This window comes from Drosophila ficusphila, unplaced genomic scaffold, assembly GCF_018152265.1.
Source record: "Drosophila ficusphila isolate 14025-0441.05 unplaced genomic scaffold, ASM1815226v1 contig_106, whole genome shotgun sequence".
Classification (NCBI taxonomy): Eukaryota; Metazoa; Arthropoda; class Insecta; order Diptera; family Drosophilidae; genus Drosophila; species Drosophila ficusphila.
The window spans coordinates 11740281-11762484 of NW_025063993.1; the positions used below are offsets into that span (position 1 = coordinate 11740281).

Sequence of the window (22204 nt, forward strand, 5' to 3'; positions counted from 1 at the left end):
ATGAAATTGACACCTACGAATGGTGCAATTCCTATTTGTTGGGATTGTTTGCGATGATTGCTAAAATATGTAAATTAGGAAATCCGTAGACGTTACGTTTAACGTTTTTAACAACAACAAATAGCTTTTAGTTATATTTTAAGTGCCGAAGCGTTATTAGTACCTCTAATGAACACTTCAGTTTTTAATTTAACAAAATATTACAACGCCACACCTTACGGTTCCATATAAAAATAAATGAAATGCTTAAAAACTTAAAAACCCCAATTCGTACAATTTACAGGCAACATTTGAATTGAAAAACTTTTTCACCTTTGCGAGAAATGTTGCAACAAATAAACACCACTTAAATGTGCATTTTTGGGCAATTGAAAATTTTCTCTTTCGGCACAAAAAGACTCGGAAAAAATCCGCAAAAAAACTGTTTGGCAACTGGCGCTTGTCTCTCAACTCTCAACTCAGTCCGACTTTGACTTGGACATAATCACGCGCTTTAAAAGCTGCTGACAGTTTAACGATTTGTGGCGATTGTTTGTTTCTCTGGTTGTTTCTTTTTTTCTCTTTTTGCTCAACATGCAACCGTGCGTACCACCAACGAAAACTGCCGAAAAAAAACAACACAAACAACAAGTGAGCAACAAAAAGTTTTTGGCAAAAAAAAAAAAAACGGAAACCAACAAGAAACGAGCATTTTCATGGGGACAGCTAATTGGCTGCTGTGACATTAAATGCCGTCAACAATTTGTCCTGCATGTCGATTGTCAGGCCCACAAGACGGACAGTGAAATTGGCGCCAAGCCTTCGAGAGAGAGAGTGGGCTGAAGAAAGGGAAAGACTCCGACTCGAAAAGGGATCGATTGTCAATAATTCGCCTACTGCTGAAAGTCGGGCCAGAATCACAGAGTCGAGAGCAACTAAATCAAAATAGCAAACAAAAAAAAAAGTATTTTTTCCTCTCCCCATTTTGCACGATTTTTAAACGTGTTTGACGAAGTCTGCGGCCATGACAATTGTTTTGCCTTTGCCTTAATTTGTCTACAAATTTTCTTTTACTCGAAAGTTTTAGCCAGCACGTAGCCCGGGGCAATATAATCCCCTCGGCTCTCAGCTCTCGGTTTCGGTTTCAACTGCCGCAGGAGGAGCAGCAGCATCTCTGATTTGTGGCACGAACGTGAAGTTCATGCATTGTCGTCAAAAATTTGTCTTCATTTTGTTAGTTGCCTTCCTTCTGCCGCAGTCGCAGAAAACAAATTAAAATGTTGCCACACAACAAAAAATAAAAGGGGAATCGGTGAGTCCAGAACGAAACGAAAGATTTCTTTGAATTGCATGCAACGGCAGAATTATGCAATTAAAAATGGAAATGAAAATGCAAAAAGAAGGCAAGACCCTCGATGATGAGCAGAGGTAACAAAAAACCTGACCTGACTTGGCTTGGCTAATTAATCAAGACTGGCAAAAAACGCCAAAGTGATCAGGTTTCTTTGAGGAAGTGAGATTGAAGGCATAACATCAATGGATGTGGAGAGCAAATGGGAAAGGAAATGATTAAATTAAAAAGTTCTAACTGAGCTTATGGAAGAAAACTAAGCACAGGAACTAAAATTACTTAGCTTAATACTATACAACATTTATTGGTAAATTATATACCGACATAAGCTGTTTTTATTGATAGAAACTTAATATCCTATTCTACTAATCGACTACTTTAAATAATGAGTATTTAACTTAGAAGATAATTGACCATAAAAGCAAACATTATTCATATAAACTGCTAATACACATTTAATCGCCCCCAACAAATCATTTCCCTCATTTAAATATTGACTCGAAGCAGGGAAAACATTTGTTCACTTACCATTGGCATTCGCTGATTTAATTCTGAAAAGATAAGAAAAGAAAAAATGTGTACCAATTAATAAACAGAATTTTAATAGACTGTCGGGCATAAATTTGTATAAAGTAAATGTCAAACTTGTCGAGCGACAAAATGGCAAATGCCAAAACGAATGACTTAGGACACAAACTTGGGCAAACGAATGACTCAAGACACAAACTTGAGCCACGCAAGTGCTTTAAAAGCTAGTTGCGTGTGACGCGAACTGACACACCGATAAAGCTAATATAAAGTATCTGTTCGGGCCGATAAAAAAAACCACCGGCAACAACGGAATCGCATTATCCAGCAGCCAGGGAACATATTCGCCATTTGTTGCGATTAGATTAAAACTAAAAAATTACAGTGAGGAAGATTTTGCCTCGAAAACTGAATTTGGACCTGAGTGATTTGTGTCTGAATCTAAGAATCGGCAGGTGCTAGCCATAGCTTTCTATGTCTTTTTTCTGGAGCACATTTTCCAATCCGTTTCATTTTCCCTCGCCAAACTACATATTTGCACTTGCTGACTCCGCTTTTCTGGGTCACATCGAACGGCACGAACCTGGGGCCTAAATGGCCATATACCTCTCGATATACTCGTACTCGTATATATTCGATCTGTGCGTATCAATTAACCGTCTGTCCGAATTGATTGAGTGCAGTGCGGCATGAGCTGCATTTTCCCCTCGCTTTGCCTTGATCGATTATAATGTTAACTCAACTCCAGCCCCAACTGCCAATTCGTTTTTCTCTTTCTTTTTTTTTTTTAGTGTTAGTGTTAGTTTCAGTTGCAGTTTTTGTTCTCCTCAATTCAATTAAATTGAACAAGCAGTCTCGGGGGCCTTGGCTATGCGCTAATTTTCCTAGCTCGGGTTTTTCAGCTTATTTTCCTACGATTTTCCATCGTCGCGTTATGTTCAATTTTCTGCGCTTGTAGTTTCGATTTTTTTTATAATCTTTTTTCGTAGTTGATCGAGTTTTTTGCATGCTAATTGAACACGCCTTTTTGTGTCTTAAATGCATTAAGCGGTTTAAACTTGACTTTTGTTTTTGCAGCTAAGAGACCAACTTAAAATAATTTTAAAGGAGCGGGCCTTGGTTTTGTTTTTTTAAATGGATTCGATATAGAAAGGTGGAGTATTTATAGTAGAGATTAAATTAAAAGGGTCAGCGCTATTAAAAAGGTTATTACCCACAATTACCTTAATTTAGTCAATTTGTGAAGAATATCTTTAAAAGGATATTGTTGTGTATACATATCATTAGTTTAAGTGTAACTGTGTAATCAATCAATTTAGTTTATTATTATGAAAGTATTATTACAATACAATTAAAGATCATAAAATTTGGTAATTCAAAAAGTAATACAAATAAAATGAAACATGGACTTATATAGGCTAAGACTTTGATCATAACCGTCCAAAATCCATCCATTAAAATTTATGTAAAATGAATGTTGTGTAAGCCCAGCTCTCCTAATTAAAATCCACTCCAGTTTTACCAATCCTTTAAATTATCCAAGTGTCAAAAACAAGACTCAATTGCAGTGGGACTTTGAAATTTTCCGACAAGCCCCTGTGACTATTGGAAAGACATTACCTCGTCTAGACGTTGAGCAAACATTGTCAAAAAAAGCACACGAAATCCGAATGGCAGGTGCCACTTAAGACTTAAGCTCAATAAGGTGGCCGAGCCAAACAAATCAAGTCGAGCCAAGAGAAATACAGAAACAAATGCAAAGCATGGTGACTTGGTGGGGACATGTGCCAAGCAAATTTATAGCACCATTACGACCAGATCGAGAATTGCATCAATATGCAAATAAGTGTAACCGATATTACATGTAATTGCTGCTAATTTGGCAGCCAACACGTCCGACCACGACGTGACATGCTCCACACACCGACGGACTGGAAAACTGAGAAACTGAAAACGGTTGCGAAAACAAGTCCCAAAATGAGTGACTAAGGCTGACGGCAAGGCAAACACCGTGACATTCGGGCCGACAAGGGGTACAGGTGAGGGGGGGGTCCACAGGTGATTAATGCAAAATCAAATTTGGTCTAAAAAGCGTGAGAATAGCAGTCTAACTGCAAGTTGATTGAGTCAACAAGCTAGAGGAAAGCTGAGATTGGTAGCAGCAAAAGGGATTGATAGTTATGGCATTCATTAAACTATTCTGAAAGGTATAACTTAAATATGCTGCATTAAATTTAAATGTTATAATAACTATAATTATATTACACTTTCGCTTATGTTATGTTTCAATCATATAATTTAAAAGTTTCTCTTCCCTTCTCATGGCGTATCCATTTAGTCATCAATCCAAACAACTCCATTCGAACTCCTGTTTGGACTTGCTTTGCGCATTTGTTTGTTTTGTCTTGGGCGGATAATTTGCAAAATTAATTTTATGCAAACATGCCGCCAAATAAGACGACATGACAATTTAATTGGACGCGACATGTGGCCAGCGTTTCCACTTCAAACTGGAAGCCCACGGCAGCAGTTGAATAACAAGCGCGGCGCCTGCGCAACCGCCAATTCGAATTGGACAAAGATTTCTGTTAATTTGGCACTCGCGTGTGTTGTTCTGTACCGCTCCCCCTCCCCCTCCCTCCCTACCTCTAGAAAAAAAAGAAACCTTTCGATCGAATGGCCATTTAAATGTACTCAAAATCGCAAATATCTGGCGATCGGAGTGTGTGACCCACTCTCCACGGCCTTTTGATAGACTCCAAAAACTACGATTTTGGCCATATAGGAACGCCTGCGGCCAAAGCTCTGTGTTTCGGCTTGTATTTCGCTTAAAGAGCAATTAAGTAATAAAGCAATTTCATGTTCCTTTGTTTTCGGCATCGATTATTCTCAGCCGTTGTTGCCTTTGCGCCGCCGTTGACTCACTTAAGAGGTTTTATTTACTTTTTGGTGGGCGTTTAATTGAATTGCTGGTGTTGCCGCTTCGTGCCGCCCGTGTGGGCAATGCATTGTAAATCTTTATAGTTACACAGATCCCACAGCACAGATATTCGCGCAAATATGAGAGTTGGCCCAAGTCGCCTGCTCGTACGAGTGTCTATATTCAATTTGTCTGGCGTTGTAAATGTCGCCGTCGCCTGAACATGACGGATCGCTGGGGTCGTCAACGGGTTAAGAGTTGAGTTGAACGTCCTCTTCTCGCGTCTTCCCAACTCTCATGTGTGTAATTTGCCGTTTTTATCATGAATAATTGTGGTATTTTTCTAGCTAAATGCCAAAATGTGACTGTTTATTTATTATTTGCGTTTTTATTTATTCGCCGCTTGTTTTGGCCAATTAACTTTGAACGGTCAATTTATGAGGTCCGTTGGGGAAGAGTCAAATTTATTTATTGTCCGCAATTGAACATGTTTGAGAAAAGCCAAAAATGTTTTATGGAAATTGCCTTCTATGACTAGCGGTTCCATAAATAATAAAAGCCGTTCAAGCTTACGATTATCTGTAATATTTTATATAAAGCTAATTTCCGTATTCAGGCAATTGGTGAGGTACAAAAATTTTGAAATTTATATTTCAAATTTTGTATTATATAAAAATATATGTATTATAATATATACTAAATAATCTAAAAGTGGCGACTTACCTTCTACATCTTAGAACTATGACCATTACAATAGCACCTATGAGAGCCGATATGATTGAAACTATGATTAGGGTGAATGCCCATCCAAGTTCGCCGGCGGTTTCTGCAAAGAGGAAGCCGGAAAAAAAGTAGTTAGTAAAAATAAGCGTAGATATATCTAAAGCATGTGTGTGTAATGAGCATAATAAATTTGGATGATCGGCCTGGCCGACATTGTATAAACTACGTTTATGATTATGCAATTTTTATGGAGCGATGGCGATAAAGATGATGAATTCATAAAAAGTTATGAATATGAATGCGTAGTGGCGTATGAAATATGTACATATATATAACGCTAAATTATGTATATAAATTAGGGAACAGTGGTGGCACGCATTACGATTATAATTAAATTTTAACTTAAATTTTTTTTGCAATTTATTAATATTTTTTTATACATTTATGCTTATCTTCGAAAACCCTGTGTAAAACTAATTTTTCCCCAACTTATTTAAAGATGTTTGGTTCTATAAAATGACGGAACTCTTTAATTCGTGAGTGAAGTCAATTAGGCTTGCGGTAGGATATTAAATTCGCCCTCGAAAATACCTGAACTTGAATTAAACTGGAGAGCGGTATAACTTTTCTTAAATGCTCACTTACATATGTGCGGCGCATTTAACGATGCAAAATTAATTACAAACTTTATTATCTTAACAACTTGAGCCTGACGTCGCCGTTAACGTCGCTGCCCCCGCTGGTGATTTAGAATATTTATGGCCGCAGTTAAATGAGGCGCGCAATGGGAGTGAAGTGGCGGCAAAAGTTGGGGGCACTTCCTTCTCATCCACATCCACATCAGCACCATCCACCGTATTCGTATCTCTTTCTGACCGCCCAACATATGCGGCTGCGTTTTTGACCCTTTTTCGCCTAGTCCGTTATCTCTAAGTGGGCATCGGTCGGCCATATAAAGGGGAAAAAGGTTAAATTCAGCAAACAGAAATCAACACGCATATAAATATTTCAGCCCGCCTTTAGCCTTTCTACGCTATGTTTTATATCCTTTTGATAAAAGCCGAAGCGAAATTGAAGATGAAACAAACAGATTGCCAAAAGAGGGGGAAGGTCGAAATATTTATACTCTACATTGGTATTCAAAAGAACAAAAATAATAGAAGCAAAGTATTATATTAATTTAATTATTTTAATTAATAATTAATAAAAAGTATCAGGATTAAATTTTAGATCATTTCTACATTTTTTTAAATATTTTTTAAATTTATAATACTAATTTCTTAATTTATTGTTTGATTTTGTATCATATTTCACCTGTAACTTCGTGAACTTTTACCTAGGGAGCAAACAAACAAAAACAGTAGGGTGGCCAGCAAAATGAACCTAATTTAGCCGCTACTAACTGATGAATGGACTATCAACATTTGCCTGGTACTCGTGGGTCACGCCTCCTCCTTTTGCCTTTGACCTCATTTTCGCGCTTATAAATTTTCTTGCTCAACGACCCTTTCGCCCCGTCGTTTGTTATCTCATTGCCAGTTGCTTAAATATTTATACTATGCCCGGTGCTATAATGAAAGCAAACGCCATTATGTTTTTTCTGTGCTCCACTCCCCGCGGCATCTTTCGGTGAATCCCCCCTCTTATTGTCTTCGCTTCGGCATAATTCAATTGGCCAAAAAAAGAGGCAGCCCTGAACTGAGTACCTCGAAAACTGGTAACTGCGTAACGTCTTTGAAAACTGGGTAATTAATAACAAACAGAATGGGAGCGAGTGAAAAGCAATTTTCGCTTGAATTGAGGATGTGGGCGTGGCCAGCAGGAAACGCGTTAATAAGCGGCGCCTCAGAAAGTGTTAAACAAAAAAATGAAAAAAAAAAACAAAGACTGGGAAAATTAGATGGGAATAACGAGCTCCAGTTGTTAATTGAACTAACGAGTTGAGAGAAAAGAAATAAAGCATTTTACTGACTTATGGTTGAGCATCGCCACATGACTTCTATGCGTGAGTCAATCTCCAGGGAAAATAAATGACTTTGCAGATTTGCATTAAAATTAACAGCTGGAAAATGTTAAGCCAAAGGCGGGTTTCCTTTAATTAAAGTATAGTTTAATACCTTTGGCATGGTTTTCTAAAATTTATGACTAAGAACCAGAAATGGAATTTTGAGACAAAAAAGAGTTACAGCAAATCAATTAAAATTTAAAGGTGTGCTATTTTAAAATCGGAATAAAATTGGAAGAGTTTGCGGTTCAGGAAGAGCTGTCTTGGTTGCTTGCACCATCTGCATTCCAGCTCGCGGCATTTCCCCCAGCTTTTGGAACAAGGACTTTTGGCCTGTCGGATGCTGTCAGGGGCCGATCCGAACGTAATCCCACAAAAGACTCGTAAATAGCTAAAACATCAAGCTCCGTCCGAGGACAAGATGGGGACCCTTTTATCCGGCCAGTCGAGCTCGTATTTATGCCACTCGCTGGCAGTCAACAGGTGTGCGCAGCTCACCGCTCTACGCAATCGGTCTGATTTCAGGTATTTGCTCTCAGGTATTTATTAGCAGACCCTCTCCCTGACTGATCTATTTCGATGGTCTTTCGAACCTAATTGGCAACTCATTAAAATAATTTCGTGCCGGACAATGGACAGTGGAGTCTGTAATGCCTCAGTTTTGTTTTCTGTTTTTCCTTTTTTTTTTTTTGTATTTTTGGCATAGAACATGGCCAGTGGTTTTAGCTTTTCTTGGAACTTTTAGGACTTGACACGAGCAAATGTTGCTGCAGCTGTGCCGAAGTTTTCCGCGAAACTGTGCATGCAACAGCAGCAGCAGCAGGAGGTTGCCGCAGATACATCCATCAGATACAAATGAGGGCCCGCAGATGCAACCGCCGCCAACTCACAACTGGCAACTCGCGTCTGTTTGTCTGTCTGTCGGCAATTGTAATAATCGATCTGCATGCCGAGATGATTGATGATGCGTTTCGGCCAAATGCTCTCAAGATTTATGGTTCCACCATCGCCAAGTTATCTCAGTGAGTTAACAGGCTTGTATCTCAAATGCCGAAAGCCAGCGACATAATTTCGATTCCCCGACGTTTATTGCACATTATCGCATAATGCATGTATACCATATGCAAATTTCGACACCGCTTAGCCCACCTGCCAAAGTGGGAGAGCCGGCAAAGTCCAGCTACTGCTGTAAATCATTAAAATCGGCAGCCCACGGCAATGCAGCTGAGCATTTGGGCACCGAAAACTGTCGCAGTTTCATTTTTCCCCCGTTTATTTTTTTTTTGGATTTAATTGCATGGCCAAAAATGCCGAAAATGAACAGGCGGGCTTACAGACAACAAGTTTCCCCGGCATTATCTAACAACGTATCAGGGGGCGGCAGGGGGCGTGGCCGAGGGGCCTGGAAATTCGTGCAGAAATAAAAGGCATCGGCTGGCCAAACTACGACTCAATTAACAGTCCACACAATTAAATTAAATGGTCGCATTTGTTTTCAAATTGAGCAATTAAGAAATGATTTAGCGACTTTTTTGGCATTGGAATTTTCGAGCGACGACGGTGGGCGATACGTCGAGTTAAATTAAATTCGAGATGATTAATTAGGCGATAATTAAAACGGTAAGAGAAATTTGCTCAGTAAATCAAATATAACAAACAAAAAATGAAAGTTTATTTATCTGAAATCATTCCTCTTAAACCGTTTCTTAATAAATAACTTAAGATGAGGAAACATAAGTGATATGGATATTAAAAACCCTCCAAGATTTAATTAAAACCCTTAAATTAAAGCCATATCTTTTTAAGGAAATAACAGATGTGTGTCAAAAGTCAAACACACCTCGAATAAGCACATATATCTGTCACTGCATATGCGCAGATATTTCTTTTGCCAACTTTCTTACAAATTGTCAAGAAGAACATATGGCTGAATAAACTCGATTCCCGAAAAGAAAGAAAGCACGAAAAAAAGCGTACAAAAATTAAATGACAAATTAAATAATGTCAGCAACGCGGCGGTTGCCCAAAGGTTAAAGCCATAAAAAAGAGGGCCAGGTTGCGTACTCGGTTAAGCCAATATAATAAATTACATGGCGACAGTGGCGATAATCAAATGAACAACAGCAACAACAGCAAAGTGCAACATGCGTCCCGACCGAAAGTCGTTAAATAAAACGCACTGAAAAAATGTTTTTTCCCTGCCCTGCATGTATATATATATTTATATATATATATATGCAGTATTTTTTTCTGGTCAGCGGCTGCAAATTGTCAGCGAAAATGAAATAAAAATTAAACTGAATGCGCAGGCGCAGAGACATCGAGAGCGGGGGGAAATCGGGGGACTGACAGGACCCCCAGCGGCGGCGCCACCAGATACAAGATACAGATACGAAATGTGGATTGGGATTGGGAATGAAGGCAAAGATGCGACATATGCCGAAAATTTTCAACAGAAGTTCGGCTCACAGGAATTTCGCATACAATTTCAGCAAATTTTCAGGTTTCTCGTTTTGTTTCCTTTTCTTTTGCTTTTTCTCGTAACCAACTTAATTGCAGTTGACTTGGGGGGCTTAAAAGTATCATTAGCGCAATGAAAATCCTTTTTCCCTTTTCGCTACCAGCGATAACAACAATTACGAGCACAAACAATTAAAGCGAAATTGAGTTGTCAATCGGAGTGCGGAGTGGTGAGTGGGATGGGATGTCATGTAAATACATTTGAATTGAATTGCATGTGAAACACTCTTCAAACAGCACTCGACACTCGTCAGTTGCTCTGGGCCATTGTCTGGGTTTTGGGTTTCGTCTGTTTCGTCTCCCTGAGTCTGCACCTTTTTGGTCTAATTAAGCGCCACAATTAAGTGCAAATGTGTATCCCCGTGTGCTGGTAATGTGCACCGTAATTACGCACTGCAGACGAGTTGGTAACATTTTTTTATGGCCAGCGTTTTTGCGTTTCTAGCGGAGCGCGGGGGGAACGCGGCTTGGTTACAACTGTTAATTTGTGGTCAATACCACACGATATTTCAGTTGCTACCATGTTGGAAAATTACCTCTCCGAGTTGTTTTTTTTTTTTCATTTTTTTCGTGGCAGGTGAGAGAAACTGGCTACTGTGGCCATCATTAGCCATTGTTTATTCAGAGTTTTCAGTGGCCGTTTTTTTGTGTATTTAATGACTTAATTTTACCGCAGTGGCAAGTGGTATTGTTGGTAATTTAGTGAACTGCACATGGATTTTTTCGTTTGCGGGGGTGTTTTTCGTTTAGTTATTTGTCCAAGCTTCAGTAAATATTGTTAGTCTTATGAAAGAACTATGGCAATTGAAAAAAAGTGGGAGCTACCCTTAATAATTATTATATTATTTCAAAAAACCTTTTAATAAGTTAGTATTAGAATTTAGTAGTAGAATACATAAAATCTGGTATCCATTAAGTAAAGGACATCTTCTCCAGGATAAGCTGAATTAGTAATCAATACTCTGCAGTATTTCCCTAAAAGCCACCTTAAATTGAACCTCTCTCAGCAAAAAACTTGGAAACGCAACTTGTAACTTAAAAAAAGCTGCCAACCCAGCTGTCTGCCAAGTTTTTTGCCTGTCTTGATTACTCCCATTTTTTTTCGCTGCTGTTGGTTACATTTTAGCCAGGCAAATGGAGCCCCCTCCTGCCGTTTGGCACCCAATGCAGATATATTGGCATAATGCCATTAAATGCCTTTGACTTGGCAAGTAAAAGCCGAAATCTGTTGACTGTCACAGAAGATAGAAACGGGCCAAGCCCGGCGAGAGTAAATTCAATTATGCAAAAGAGCAAGGAAATTCAATTTAACAACTGGGATCTGTATGGGAAATGCTACAATGGGGTGGTGTTTCTGGGCCTAGACATTGCATTGGATTAATGTAATGTCAACGTAAATTATTATTTATTTGTTTGCGGCACGAGAGACGGAAACTTTTCTCCCACATAAACATTGATTAATTGCCAAAAACAATTAGTGCATTAACACGCTTGTGAAAAACCACCGAAAAAGAGTGATATAAGAAAACTGGTGGCAGGCATAAATTAAACTCGAATAGAGTTGCCACATAAATTAGGCATTACCCGCGACTTGATAGCGATCGGATCGCAGAGAAACCAGGCAAATTAACCAGAAGCAGAAGGGAATTTTTTCGGCCTCCGCCATTTGTCAAGCTGGCCGACAGAAAACTGAAACCGACAAAAAAAAGGCAGACATAAAATCTACATAAGAGTTATCATTATTAATAAGGAGAAGCGAAAGCCGTGGCTTTTTTAATTCTCATTTAATATGCGGAGGCATCCAGAATGTAGATGGCATTTCCATACAATCAAATGTCTCAATTATAGCTGCAACTCTTCGCTCCTTTTCGTGCCGAACCGAATTTGCATAACAATGCCAACAAATTATCTACTAAACATTCATGTAATTATTTAGAAGCAGAATTATGTCCGAGAATCTCGTCTGCATATTTCTCAGATATTTCACTGGGCCACTTCATTCGTAGCTCTTTTGGCGGCTCATTTAATGTTGAAATGTCTTAATTGAATTTTATATCTCGTGGTGTGTTTCTTTAGAAAGAGGAAACCTTTTAGGCATTCGATTCGCTGTATCACAAATTGAAATATTTAAATGTCATGGCAATGAAGTGACAACAGTTTTTATATGCCACACGGCACACGATTTTCTCGGCTGGGTTCGGTGTCTCCAAAAAGGCAAGCGTTTTCCGATCGTTATCGTGAGTTTCCCAAGTGCCCTTTGCTCATTAGGTTTATCACACGCGTTCTGGGGCAAACATTTCACCTTCCCTCTTTAGTTTGTCCTTTCCAGCGGGGGCACCCCGTGGCTAAGACCAGGTAATACCCATGGCTAGACAGGTAAATAAAATTCCAGTTCCTGTTTGACTTTTAGTGCCGCATGATAAATGTCTGTGTAATGCTCAGGTGTTTTGTTGTCGCTTCTTGAAATGAGTTTTATGGACAGCGATTTTAATTGTTCTGTGATATAGGATCCTTCGCGGTCGAACTCAGCACAGCCTTCTATTCAAATGAACGCAATTTATCAAACTTAATGCTCTCCCCGCAGACTTCTCATTAGTTTCTGTTAACCCAAAGGCTGATTAATCGTATTACTTTATTCTTAGCGAGAGCTTACCAAGTTTTCGTTGAGTCTTAACCCTGGCAACATTTGGCAACTTTCAAATGGGAACGAACCTATCGATGGCAGTTTTCCCAGTTGCCACCAAAAAACTTTGGCACTCGAATGACAAATGGAACAGCATGGCAAAGCCAAGAAGGAATGCGACCATTCCCAGGAAACGGATGTGAAACGAGGGGCGTGGGCGTGTCAGAGTACATATTTTACAATATTTATTGCTTAGGCGAAAACTTTTTGCCAAGTTGAATTTTAATTAGTTTTGTATATTCGCCTCCTTTGCAATTCCACGAAAACTTTGAGGCAAATATAAATCTTGTCGGCATATATTTGTGTGCGTTTTTGTGAGCCGCGAACTTTATAGGCAAAGTCAATTAGGCCCTAAACTTTAGCCCAAAGGAAAAATATTTGGTTATGATGGAACCAAAGTAAACAAATTCAAATTTGTGATTTAATGAAGCGTAAGCCAAATTTTAATTTACCAAGAAACGGCGACATATAAATGCCTCATTTCCCGAGGAGCTATGTTAATTGGTGCAGAAAGCTCTTTTTATTGTTTGAAATATTTTTTATGCGCCCCCAGAGCTTATAAAAATGAGATGTTTTATTTATGAGCCGGCAAGAATATTCTTTATTTTTGGAATGCCATTCCGAAACTTCATAAAAACACACCCACTCTTTTAAGGCAAATGGAAAACGCTGGTTCCTTCAGATAGCTGATTATTTATACGGCGCATTAGGTTAATCTCAAATATGTATATAGTCTAAAGTTCTTTTAATAGTTTTCAAAGGGCCTGAGGTGTGGTAAGCCCCGCAAGAAAACTTTGCTGGCATTTTATGGCTTATGTAAGGATCAATTCATGTGACCAATAGATTATTTTCCCATCAGACTGTTTCCCCCTTTCTGATAAAAAACTATCTCAAGTATTTGGATCGTCATCGTGGCAAGTATAAAAGTTCTTCTGTATATGATATCTCCGTGGGTAAAAAAAAGAACTGTTGACACAACGCCGTAAATAATAAAACGAAAGTCAACCTTAAATGCCACAGTAAAAGACAATTAAACAAACAAGGGGCAAATCGTAAAAAAACGTAGAAAACGAGACGAAAAGAGAGACATTTTACTGTTTTTCGTTGATTCATATCGCTCGCCTATGCAAATGCAAAATGTTACAGAGCGAATGGGGCCTGCACTGAAAAAAATTTAACATACTTTTTAGTTTCTAAAAACTCCTCAGTTATACCTTTAAAATTAGTAATTTATAAGTTGTTAAACATATTGTAGGTATACTTTTTACTTCAACTGAGTGTTGATATCTACATTTATATCCCATATTTTCTCCTAGTGTGGATTGATATCATGGCACGATCACTATATACGACTCGGGGTCCGACCCAAAAAAAGTCAACAGTTACATGGAGCTTATCTACGCCACAAATCGTCTAATCAAAATTTAAACAGTAGAACAGGCAACGTTCCCTCATAAAACGGAACAACTCTGGCTTATTTCTGAGGGCTGACCAGGTAGGCTGTGTGTCGTAAAAACATATTTGAAATTAGTTAAACATTAGGTGTTACAGTAAACATTGCTTCGGGGGGACAGGAGCGACGAGTGTCGTTGCTGTCGTTGTCAGTTCATAAAAATTTTATGAGCTCTGATCTGGCGAGGTTTTCTTTAATGAATAGAGGCCAGTACACACTCCCACCTGCCTTGTAAATTGTTTTCCCGCAGAACCGGACCGCATTTGATCGTAATTTATAACCCATTTGATTGCCAGGCTCGCTGATCTTTTTGTCTCGCCTTTAATGGCCTCAGTTTACCTACATTTTAATTTAATTTGCGCCAACTTGAATGACAGTTGGGGGTCACTAGTCGGAGCCGCTAAGTGGAGAGTTTAGCCTTGCATCTGGGGGCTGACGGCTTAGATGAATGGCCATTAAAGCGGGAAGCTAATTAAATTGCCTCCCGGCGAAATGCTGATTGAATTTCTCCTAAATCTTGCCGCTGGGGCAAAATGTTGTGTTGAGTGCATCTTCAAGGGGGCAGTAAATAATTTCGCTGGCTTACATTTCGGCCACCCAACCCATCGTGTCAATCACACTGACCTCGACCACTCACCAACTGGATTTCCCCAGAGAAACAAAACAAAGTTTTCCCCAAAATTCCATCCAAGCGGGTGAAAATTTAATGCCGACTGACGCACATAATTATCCGCGCATGGATTTTCAATTAGGCGAAATTTATGTGCATTTCTCGAATGCTCACGGCTCATTAGTAAATTAGATTTTCAGTCCCTAAAAATATACCAGACAGAATTTGTCGCCTCGGTGCAAAATTTCGTAAGTTTCCCATTTAGTTTTGGTTTTCTTTTATTTTTTTGCTCCACCTCCCCCTTTGCTAATGAGCTGTATGTTTTTTTTTATGTGGGGGAGAAGTCTAGGAAAAATTGATTTTTAATTTTTATTTTTCAACGCCAACGAATATAGTGTACTCCTCCTTCTGAAGTGTTTATGTTTGGGCGCTGGAAAAGTGAGTCTACGGTTTCCTTTGAAGTTGTCGCCAGAGAACGAGACAATGTTTGTCTGACGTTTTGCGAGATGGCTCTTTGATCTTGAAAAGAGGAGTCGGATATCGTTTCACTAATAATTAGTACACCTAAAAAAATAATATGTTTATTCTAAATAAAATATTTGTTCAAGTTAACAACTGGTGCTTTCACATAGTTGTCTCTTATATTGCATGTTATATGTTGTAGCATATAACGTATGATGTTCATAGATCAAACTTTTGGAAAGTAAACTTTATGTTTTTTGGTTTTCAATAAATTTTTCTTACTGCATTAAAGCGTTTCAGACGAAGCCCCAAGAATAATGGCACGAAATTAAGCCCATAAATTGTAATTAAAAAGTGAAAACTATTTTAATCAGCATTTCAGCAATTCTATTAGTTCTGCGCCCGCATTTTTTAGTTTCTTATACAGAGTGTGTGTGGTCCAGCACGTTTCTCGGGGCTGTGATCTCATTTTTCTGCCCGGGGACTCCGATTCTTCCCCCTACGCAAGACTCGCCCTAATTGATTAAAAAAGGAACAAAAGCGGAGCAAAACTGAGCAAGGGAGCGAGTCCACGACGACGCCACAATAAAAATGCAAAATGTAAACAAAGTTAAAAATATTGTGGAAAAAAATCCCACACACAAAAAGACAGAAACAGAAGAAAAGAGCCAGCCAGTACCGTCATAATCTTTCTGATGCACTGGCAGTAATAATAATTTTTCGATCTCTTTCCCGAGCGGTTCTTGTTTATCTTTTTAAAACATTTTTGCATGGCTGGGTGGGGGGAAAGCCACAAAAAAGCGAACAAATCTAGGAGGAAACTCCAACAACAAGCGAAGCAGAAATTATGGAAAATTCCATGAAAATAGCAAATAAGTTTTCTCACTTCCCCATTCAGCTCCTCGGGGCTGTGTGTTATGTTTACTTTTTATGGCTTCAGGCCACAGTGCGTTCGCTGCAACAATTATACGACTCAGAGCACACAGAAGGAACCGCGAGGTAGTACATCACAAAAAGTGGCAAGAACGAATAATAAAACTCTAAAAAAATTCACTCATTTCCGCTTACATTTCGAATATCTCGCAACAGATGCCGAAAAAAAAAAACGAATCACGTCTCTTGCGGTTTTGCATAAGCTTTATAATCTTCAGATTAGTCATGTATTTGGACGAAAGCTTGGCGTTTACGAGTGGTATCCAATGGTCAATGAACACAGCCGGAGCGGAAAATGTTGAACTATTTGTTAGCAAATAAAAGAAGATGGATTAAAGTTTAAATGGGAAGTTGATCGAAAACTATTGGGAAATGCTTTAAACAATGGCGAGTTGAATTCCAATTGAAATAAATTTTTCATGCTTATATTAGTATTTTAGCCAAATAGTATGCAGATCTTTATCAACATTTAAGGAACTGTTAAAGTTGTAAGCCTCTTATTCCCACTCCAGCTTTTATCGCATCATATGTTTTACTAATCTTGTTATTGTAGGGAAATAACTTTTCGAATTGCGTTGAGCTAGCATAAATCTGGCCATAAATGCTTTCGTCTATGGTCCTTCAATATTTATGATGTAGCCGGAGGACAAAGGCTCTAATGGACCAGAAAAGGACGGCGAGAACTTCAGAATTCGTTTCGTTGCCATGTAATGCTTTATGCGACGAAAGTCAGCAACTTAAATTTATTTATTTGAATTTATTCCACCACCACAATAAAAATATCAAAATAAGCGGAAGGAGCCGTCGACTTCAACAGCTGCTGTTTTTGTTGGACGGACCTGGCCTTTACTCATTGTTCCCCCGATGTTGTTGATATCGTTGTTATTGCTATAAAACATTTATTCAACAGCCGCACAAAGTCAAACACGAGTCCTTTTTTGGGTTTCGTTTGGTTTGGCTTGCTCTGACTTTGGCTTCGGACTCTGAGACCTTTCCTTTTTATTATTGTGCCACAAATTGCTGTAAATATTTGCAGAATATAGAATTGTTACCCTTTATGCGTTCTTTTTTCGTTTTGTTATTGTTATGGGTGCGACGGGAGGCATAAAGTGGGGCATAAATTATACAAAATATGTTGTTGAAATAATCAAGCGGTTAGGTTAATCTGCCATAAAGCAAAAAACATGTGAGACTAGAATGGCCAAACGAGTGCTTTAAGCTAGCAGGAAGTACCATAAAAATAGGGATATCCTATTATTGAAATGGTTCGATAAATGGAAGTGTCTGTTGGGGAAAGGAAAAACCAGCGGGGTTGAAAATAAATAGTTTCCTCATTTCTTTGAAGACTTAAATAATTGTTTCCTTCTGAAAACATGGAAACGAGGCAGTATCAATCCATTAATTAATAAGCCATTTAATCAACATCCAAAACGTGTGTAAGCTTCTTATGTTTTTCCCAAAAAGGTTCTCTGAAACAACAAATTCCTGAGGGGCTACTATTTTTGAAATAAGTCTCATACCTTATTTTTTGCTAACCCTAACGAGCTCCATTTCAGCCAGCTGAACTCCTAATAAAGACATTTAGGCGGGTCGAAACTTTTCGGTTCGCTTTTTGTTATTTCGTTTGCGAACTTTGTTAGAATAATTCCCAGAAATACCTCGGCACCCACCAACTAAATGTGTCGCCTGGGATTGCCTTTACCATTCCGTTGCCGTTGTCGAATTTCGCATGCCATTTGATTAATTGCCATGCAAATTATGGTGTAAATATAATAACATTTTATTCAGCTGTCAATTGTGCGGCAGAGAACCGAAACAGAAACAGAGAGCCGCAGTAACCTGGGCAGAAACAAAGCAAAGTCCCCAGACATGGGCACGACATGCAAAAACTCAATTTAGAGACCCGACGAGATGAAGCGAAGTGAATGGCATTCGCTGCAGTCCAGGCACGACTTTTCCGCTTTTTCAGGGAGTATAAACTATAGTGTAGTGTACCACCATAGCCGATATGACTGGACCCCGGTGAAAAAACCGAAACGAACCGCAGCAAACACCTAAGCACAAAATTAAGACATTAGTCAAATTTTTTGTTGTGTTGCGGTTCTTCTCAGAGCGGGCTTAATCCCTTCGCCAAAAAAAATCAAAAATAAAATAAAATATTTGCCAAAGGCTGCCGCAGGTACTTCCATGGAAGTGCTGCCCCACGTCCAGGTGAGTGTTGCAAATTAGTTGACACGTCGTTTGGGGCTGCAGGAAATCCCAGACATTCGGCGCGACAAACAGTCGCCCAGTCGGCATGAATAAAGTCATTTATATATATGTATGTATATACTGAAAAGCTGAAATGTTTCGCCACTAGCTCCAGTCCGCCTCTATAATTAGCCTAATAACGCCAGGCAACCATCGCAGCCTGCGTTTTGGACCTCGAACTCCGGCTCGGCGAAGTTTTACTATGTATAATGACTTCAATTTGCCCTGAAAGCGATTCCTGGAAATCAAATACGGCAAACGGCTAAATGCCATGCCATATCCCATCCCACAGTGCGGACTGTTTATTTGAGATTCGCTCGTGAAGTAAATTTGGGCGTGCTGTGAAAAATTTTATGTTATAGCTATAATATTTTAGGTGTTAAATGTACTCAAATGTTGTTGTTATTTAAGTCTTTGGTGTAAAATTAAAAATAATGGTATGCAAGGTATTTTTTGACACTTATTTTTTCTTATAAAAACCAAAATTTCAAGCTTGTTAACTTTATAACTCTATACTCCTTTAATAAAAATCCTCTCACGCGGCCACCTCTACCACGAAATGTATGGACAGCGGTCATTTGGCATTCGCTTTGTGCTGTTACGAATATTATTTGGGTTATGGGGTGAGTTCTAACAGGTTTTCCACCGCAGGGCGAAATTTGCATTTAACGTTAATGAAAGCCGGCTTTTAATGTGGAGTTTGAGTAGTTTTAGTTTGGCTGTGCATTTCCCCGAATTTCCGTAGTTCAGTCCTTCGCCTAGCTCCATTTGTTCTTGGATAAATTAAAAAGCGCGCTGGATATATCTTATCTAACCCATCTATAGCTGCCCACGCCCACTGCTTCATATTTTCATAAATTTTTCCGCGTCTAAGCCGCCGCCTTCTCCCCGCTTTTCCCCGCCCGATTTCTTTTACAAGCGCAGAGACAAATTACTGGCGATGAGCCGGGGCGATAGTGCTGGTGGATCCCCGGATCGCGGGTTGTAACTTTGGCGAAACAACGCCTAAGCCAAAAGCTGCCACAAAGAGTTATGTGTGCAAATTAAATTTGCAAACGCAAGTGCACACAGCAAAAAAAAAAAAAAAGATGAGATGAAGTACAAAAAAAGTTTTTTTTTAAATATATTACAAATAAGGAACTTTTAAATTAAAAAAAAAAAAACATGTGATATAGGATTGATTCAGATTTTAATGCATTGATGCACATAAATTTAGTTTTTTCTTATACTATTATTATTCTTTTTTTTTAGTGTAAAAGACGGCGAAGGAGGAGTCTCTCCATCTCGCTTGCCGAAAAGCAATCGAGCCACGCACGCCCAACATCAGTTTGATAAATTGATATCAGCGATCGATGCACGGCCGCCAGATTATTGTCTTGGCAAGGATTTTTAATTGAAAAACGACAGGAGCAGGAGAGCAGGAGCGCCCTTTTCGGGGAGCCGGGAAGGGATGGGTACTAATGCTGTGCACTCACCTATGGAACCATCCAGGGAGTAGGCATTCCGCTGCCAGGCCCACGTGCAGAGATCACAGGTGGTCAGGCCGTCGGCGGCGACGCTTTCATCCAGGAAGGGCGGGCGGGGCGGCGGCGGTACAAAGTGTCCGTTCCACAGACCATTTTCGCTGGCATCGAAGGCCAGCGGCGAATCGAAGGTGTCCACCTCGATGGCATTGGCCCACCAGTCGTCGTCGTTCAGCGGATTGTAGCCGATGCTCGAGGGCGTGGTGACTGCATCCGGATCCGGAGGTCCCGGCAGTTGACTCTCCATCCGGCGATCCGCTCCGGCCAGCGAATCCAGGCGGGAGTTCGGGAACACGGAGCGCAGCGTACTGCTGGCATCCTGGTAAATGTCCACCATTTTCTACCTTCTGGCGGACCTCAGTCGGTGGGCTCCGGCCACATCGATCTCGATCTCGATCGGGATCTGGATATGGATCTGGATCTGGATCTGGATCGTCGTGTGCGTCTGGGCGAGTCTGCAATGAAGCGGTTAAACTCGTTAACTGGTTGCCCAAGACAAGTCATTTGTATGAAAAATAAAGTCAGTCGAAATAATTCATAAATATTGGCAAATGTTGTCAAATTTGGTGACCAAAACTGGTCGGCAAGTTGAGCTAGTTAGCAGACACTGGAAAATTGCTTTAATAAAAAGCTAAAAAGGAATTTTTATATACAAAAAAAAACTACATTTTACAAATACGGAAGAGAGAATATATCTGATATTTGTGTTTAATTCTTTTGGGTAACTACAATTTTCTAATCATTCAATCTCTCGATTGCTTACTGTATTTTGAAAGTAGTTTTTACCAAAACTGTGGAATGCCCATTTGCGGTGTTTGGTTATCCTTATTATTTTATTTGTACAAGCCCAACTTATTACTATGCACACCCCCAACGTCCACCCCAATTAATAATTCCACACAATAAAGACTTAATGCCGCTGACTAACACAAAAGAGGCGTAACCGTTGAGGCAGAGTTTTCCTGGGTGGCAGACAGGTTTTTCCACCTAGGCTACCAAAAAGTTTCCCTCCCGGCTGACACACATTAATCAGCCTAGGAAAACTGCCAGTTGACACTAATGAAGTTTCCTAACAAGATTAAAAACGGCTGATAAAAGAACGTCAGAAATAAATCAGCATTAAACTTTAGCTGGCCTGAAAAAACAAAATCCAAAAGTATTTGTAGTTCAATGGGTCAGCGGTGAGTACGTTAAAAGTGAAACCCCAGACAAATGTGCTAATCAAAGAGTCGGCCAACGGCCAACAGATCATCGGAGCCAAAATTATATCTTTTCACCGTGATTTATAAGCCGGCAATTACAAGCTCAGCTCACTGATCGTCCATTATCCGGCTTAATAATGCAAAAAAAAAAAAAAAATGAAAAAATCATACACCGAAAAACTTTGAAAGATATAAATACCATTCAGACAATGGGAATTTGAAAGAAAATAGTGAATAAATAAAAAACGCCGAAATCATTTATCATAATCATTGTGATTGATTCGTGGGGAAAAAATAAAATATCACAAGTGAATAACAAAAATTGTTATATCGTTTCAAAAGGCCGACCGTATCGAGCATTCGACCGCCCCACAGTTTCGCTCATCAGGCGTATAAACGCTTTTGGTTGTTGCCACAATTGTTGCTGTTGTTGTTGTTGTTGGATCACGTCTTTAGCTCACGTTTTGCTCCATTGAATCACTCACTCAGCTGCGTTACCTTTTGGCCAAATAAAAAATCTCAAAATTGTTTTATTTCGGTGACTGACCGGGTAGCCAATTGAACTGCCCCCGCTGCTCGATCCGCATCGAATCGGCGGGGGCAATGGGGTTTATATCGCAAATATGGTTACATATTCGAATTTTCTAAGTTCCCGTTGCGGTCTCGTTGTTTTGCGACTTTCGAATATTATCAATCATGCAGACATTTTTACGCCCGATTCGCTGTCAGGCGACCTTAACGCAATTTGATTGTTTTTTACCTAATGGATGAATTGTGTTCCAGATGCTGGTTTAGCCTGGCAGAGCTGTGCTCTAAAATTAGAAAGATCAAAGCAAACTGCTTTGAAGAACTCTTGAAAAAGGAAAATAGAGAACAGAAAATACTTGGGAGTAGAAAATTGTTTACTTCGAATAGGATTCCCTGGAGTTTTGTCGAAAGAATTTTAACTTAAAACAACTTCTAGAACATATCGCTATTAAAACGTACAAAGAAGTTTCTTACATTTAATCATATTAACCCTAATCTCTTTGTGATTTACTTCCCTGATTGAGTTGTTTCTCC

The 22204-nt window shown here is 39.4% G+C and overlaps 1 protein-coding gene and 1 long non-coding RNA gene across 2 annotated transcripts in view; one reads left to right on the top strand and one right to left on the bottom strand.

Annotated features, from left to right (window-relative positions):
• Positions 1–22204, bottom strand: part of LOC108093097 — a 60547-nt gene that overhangs the window by 4182 nt on the left and 34161 nt on the right. Inside the window, exons 3-5 of the mRNA XM_017193033.2 lie at positions 19893–20395; positions 5502–5604; positions 1859–1881 (exon numbers count right to left, since the gene is read on the bottom strand). Of these exons, the coding sequence (XP_017048522.1) occupies positions 1859–1881; positions 5502–5604; positions 19893–20277 (511 nt within the window). The 5' untranslated portion in view covers positions 20278–20395. The remainder of the gene's footprint in view (positions 1–1858; positions 1882–5501; positions 5605–19892; positions 20396–22204) is intronic.
• Positions 20824–21409, top strand: LOC108093098. The gene is made up of 2 exons (XR_001771465.2): positions 20824–21121; positions 21188–21409. It is a non-coding gene; the product is annotated as an uncharacterized LOC108093098 (long non-coding RNA).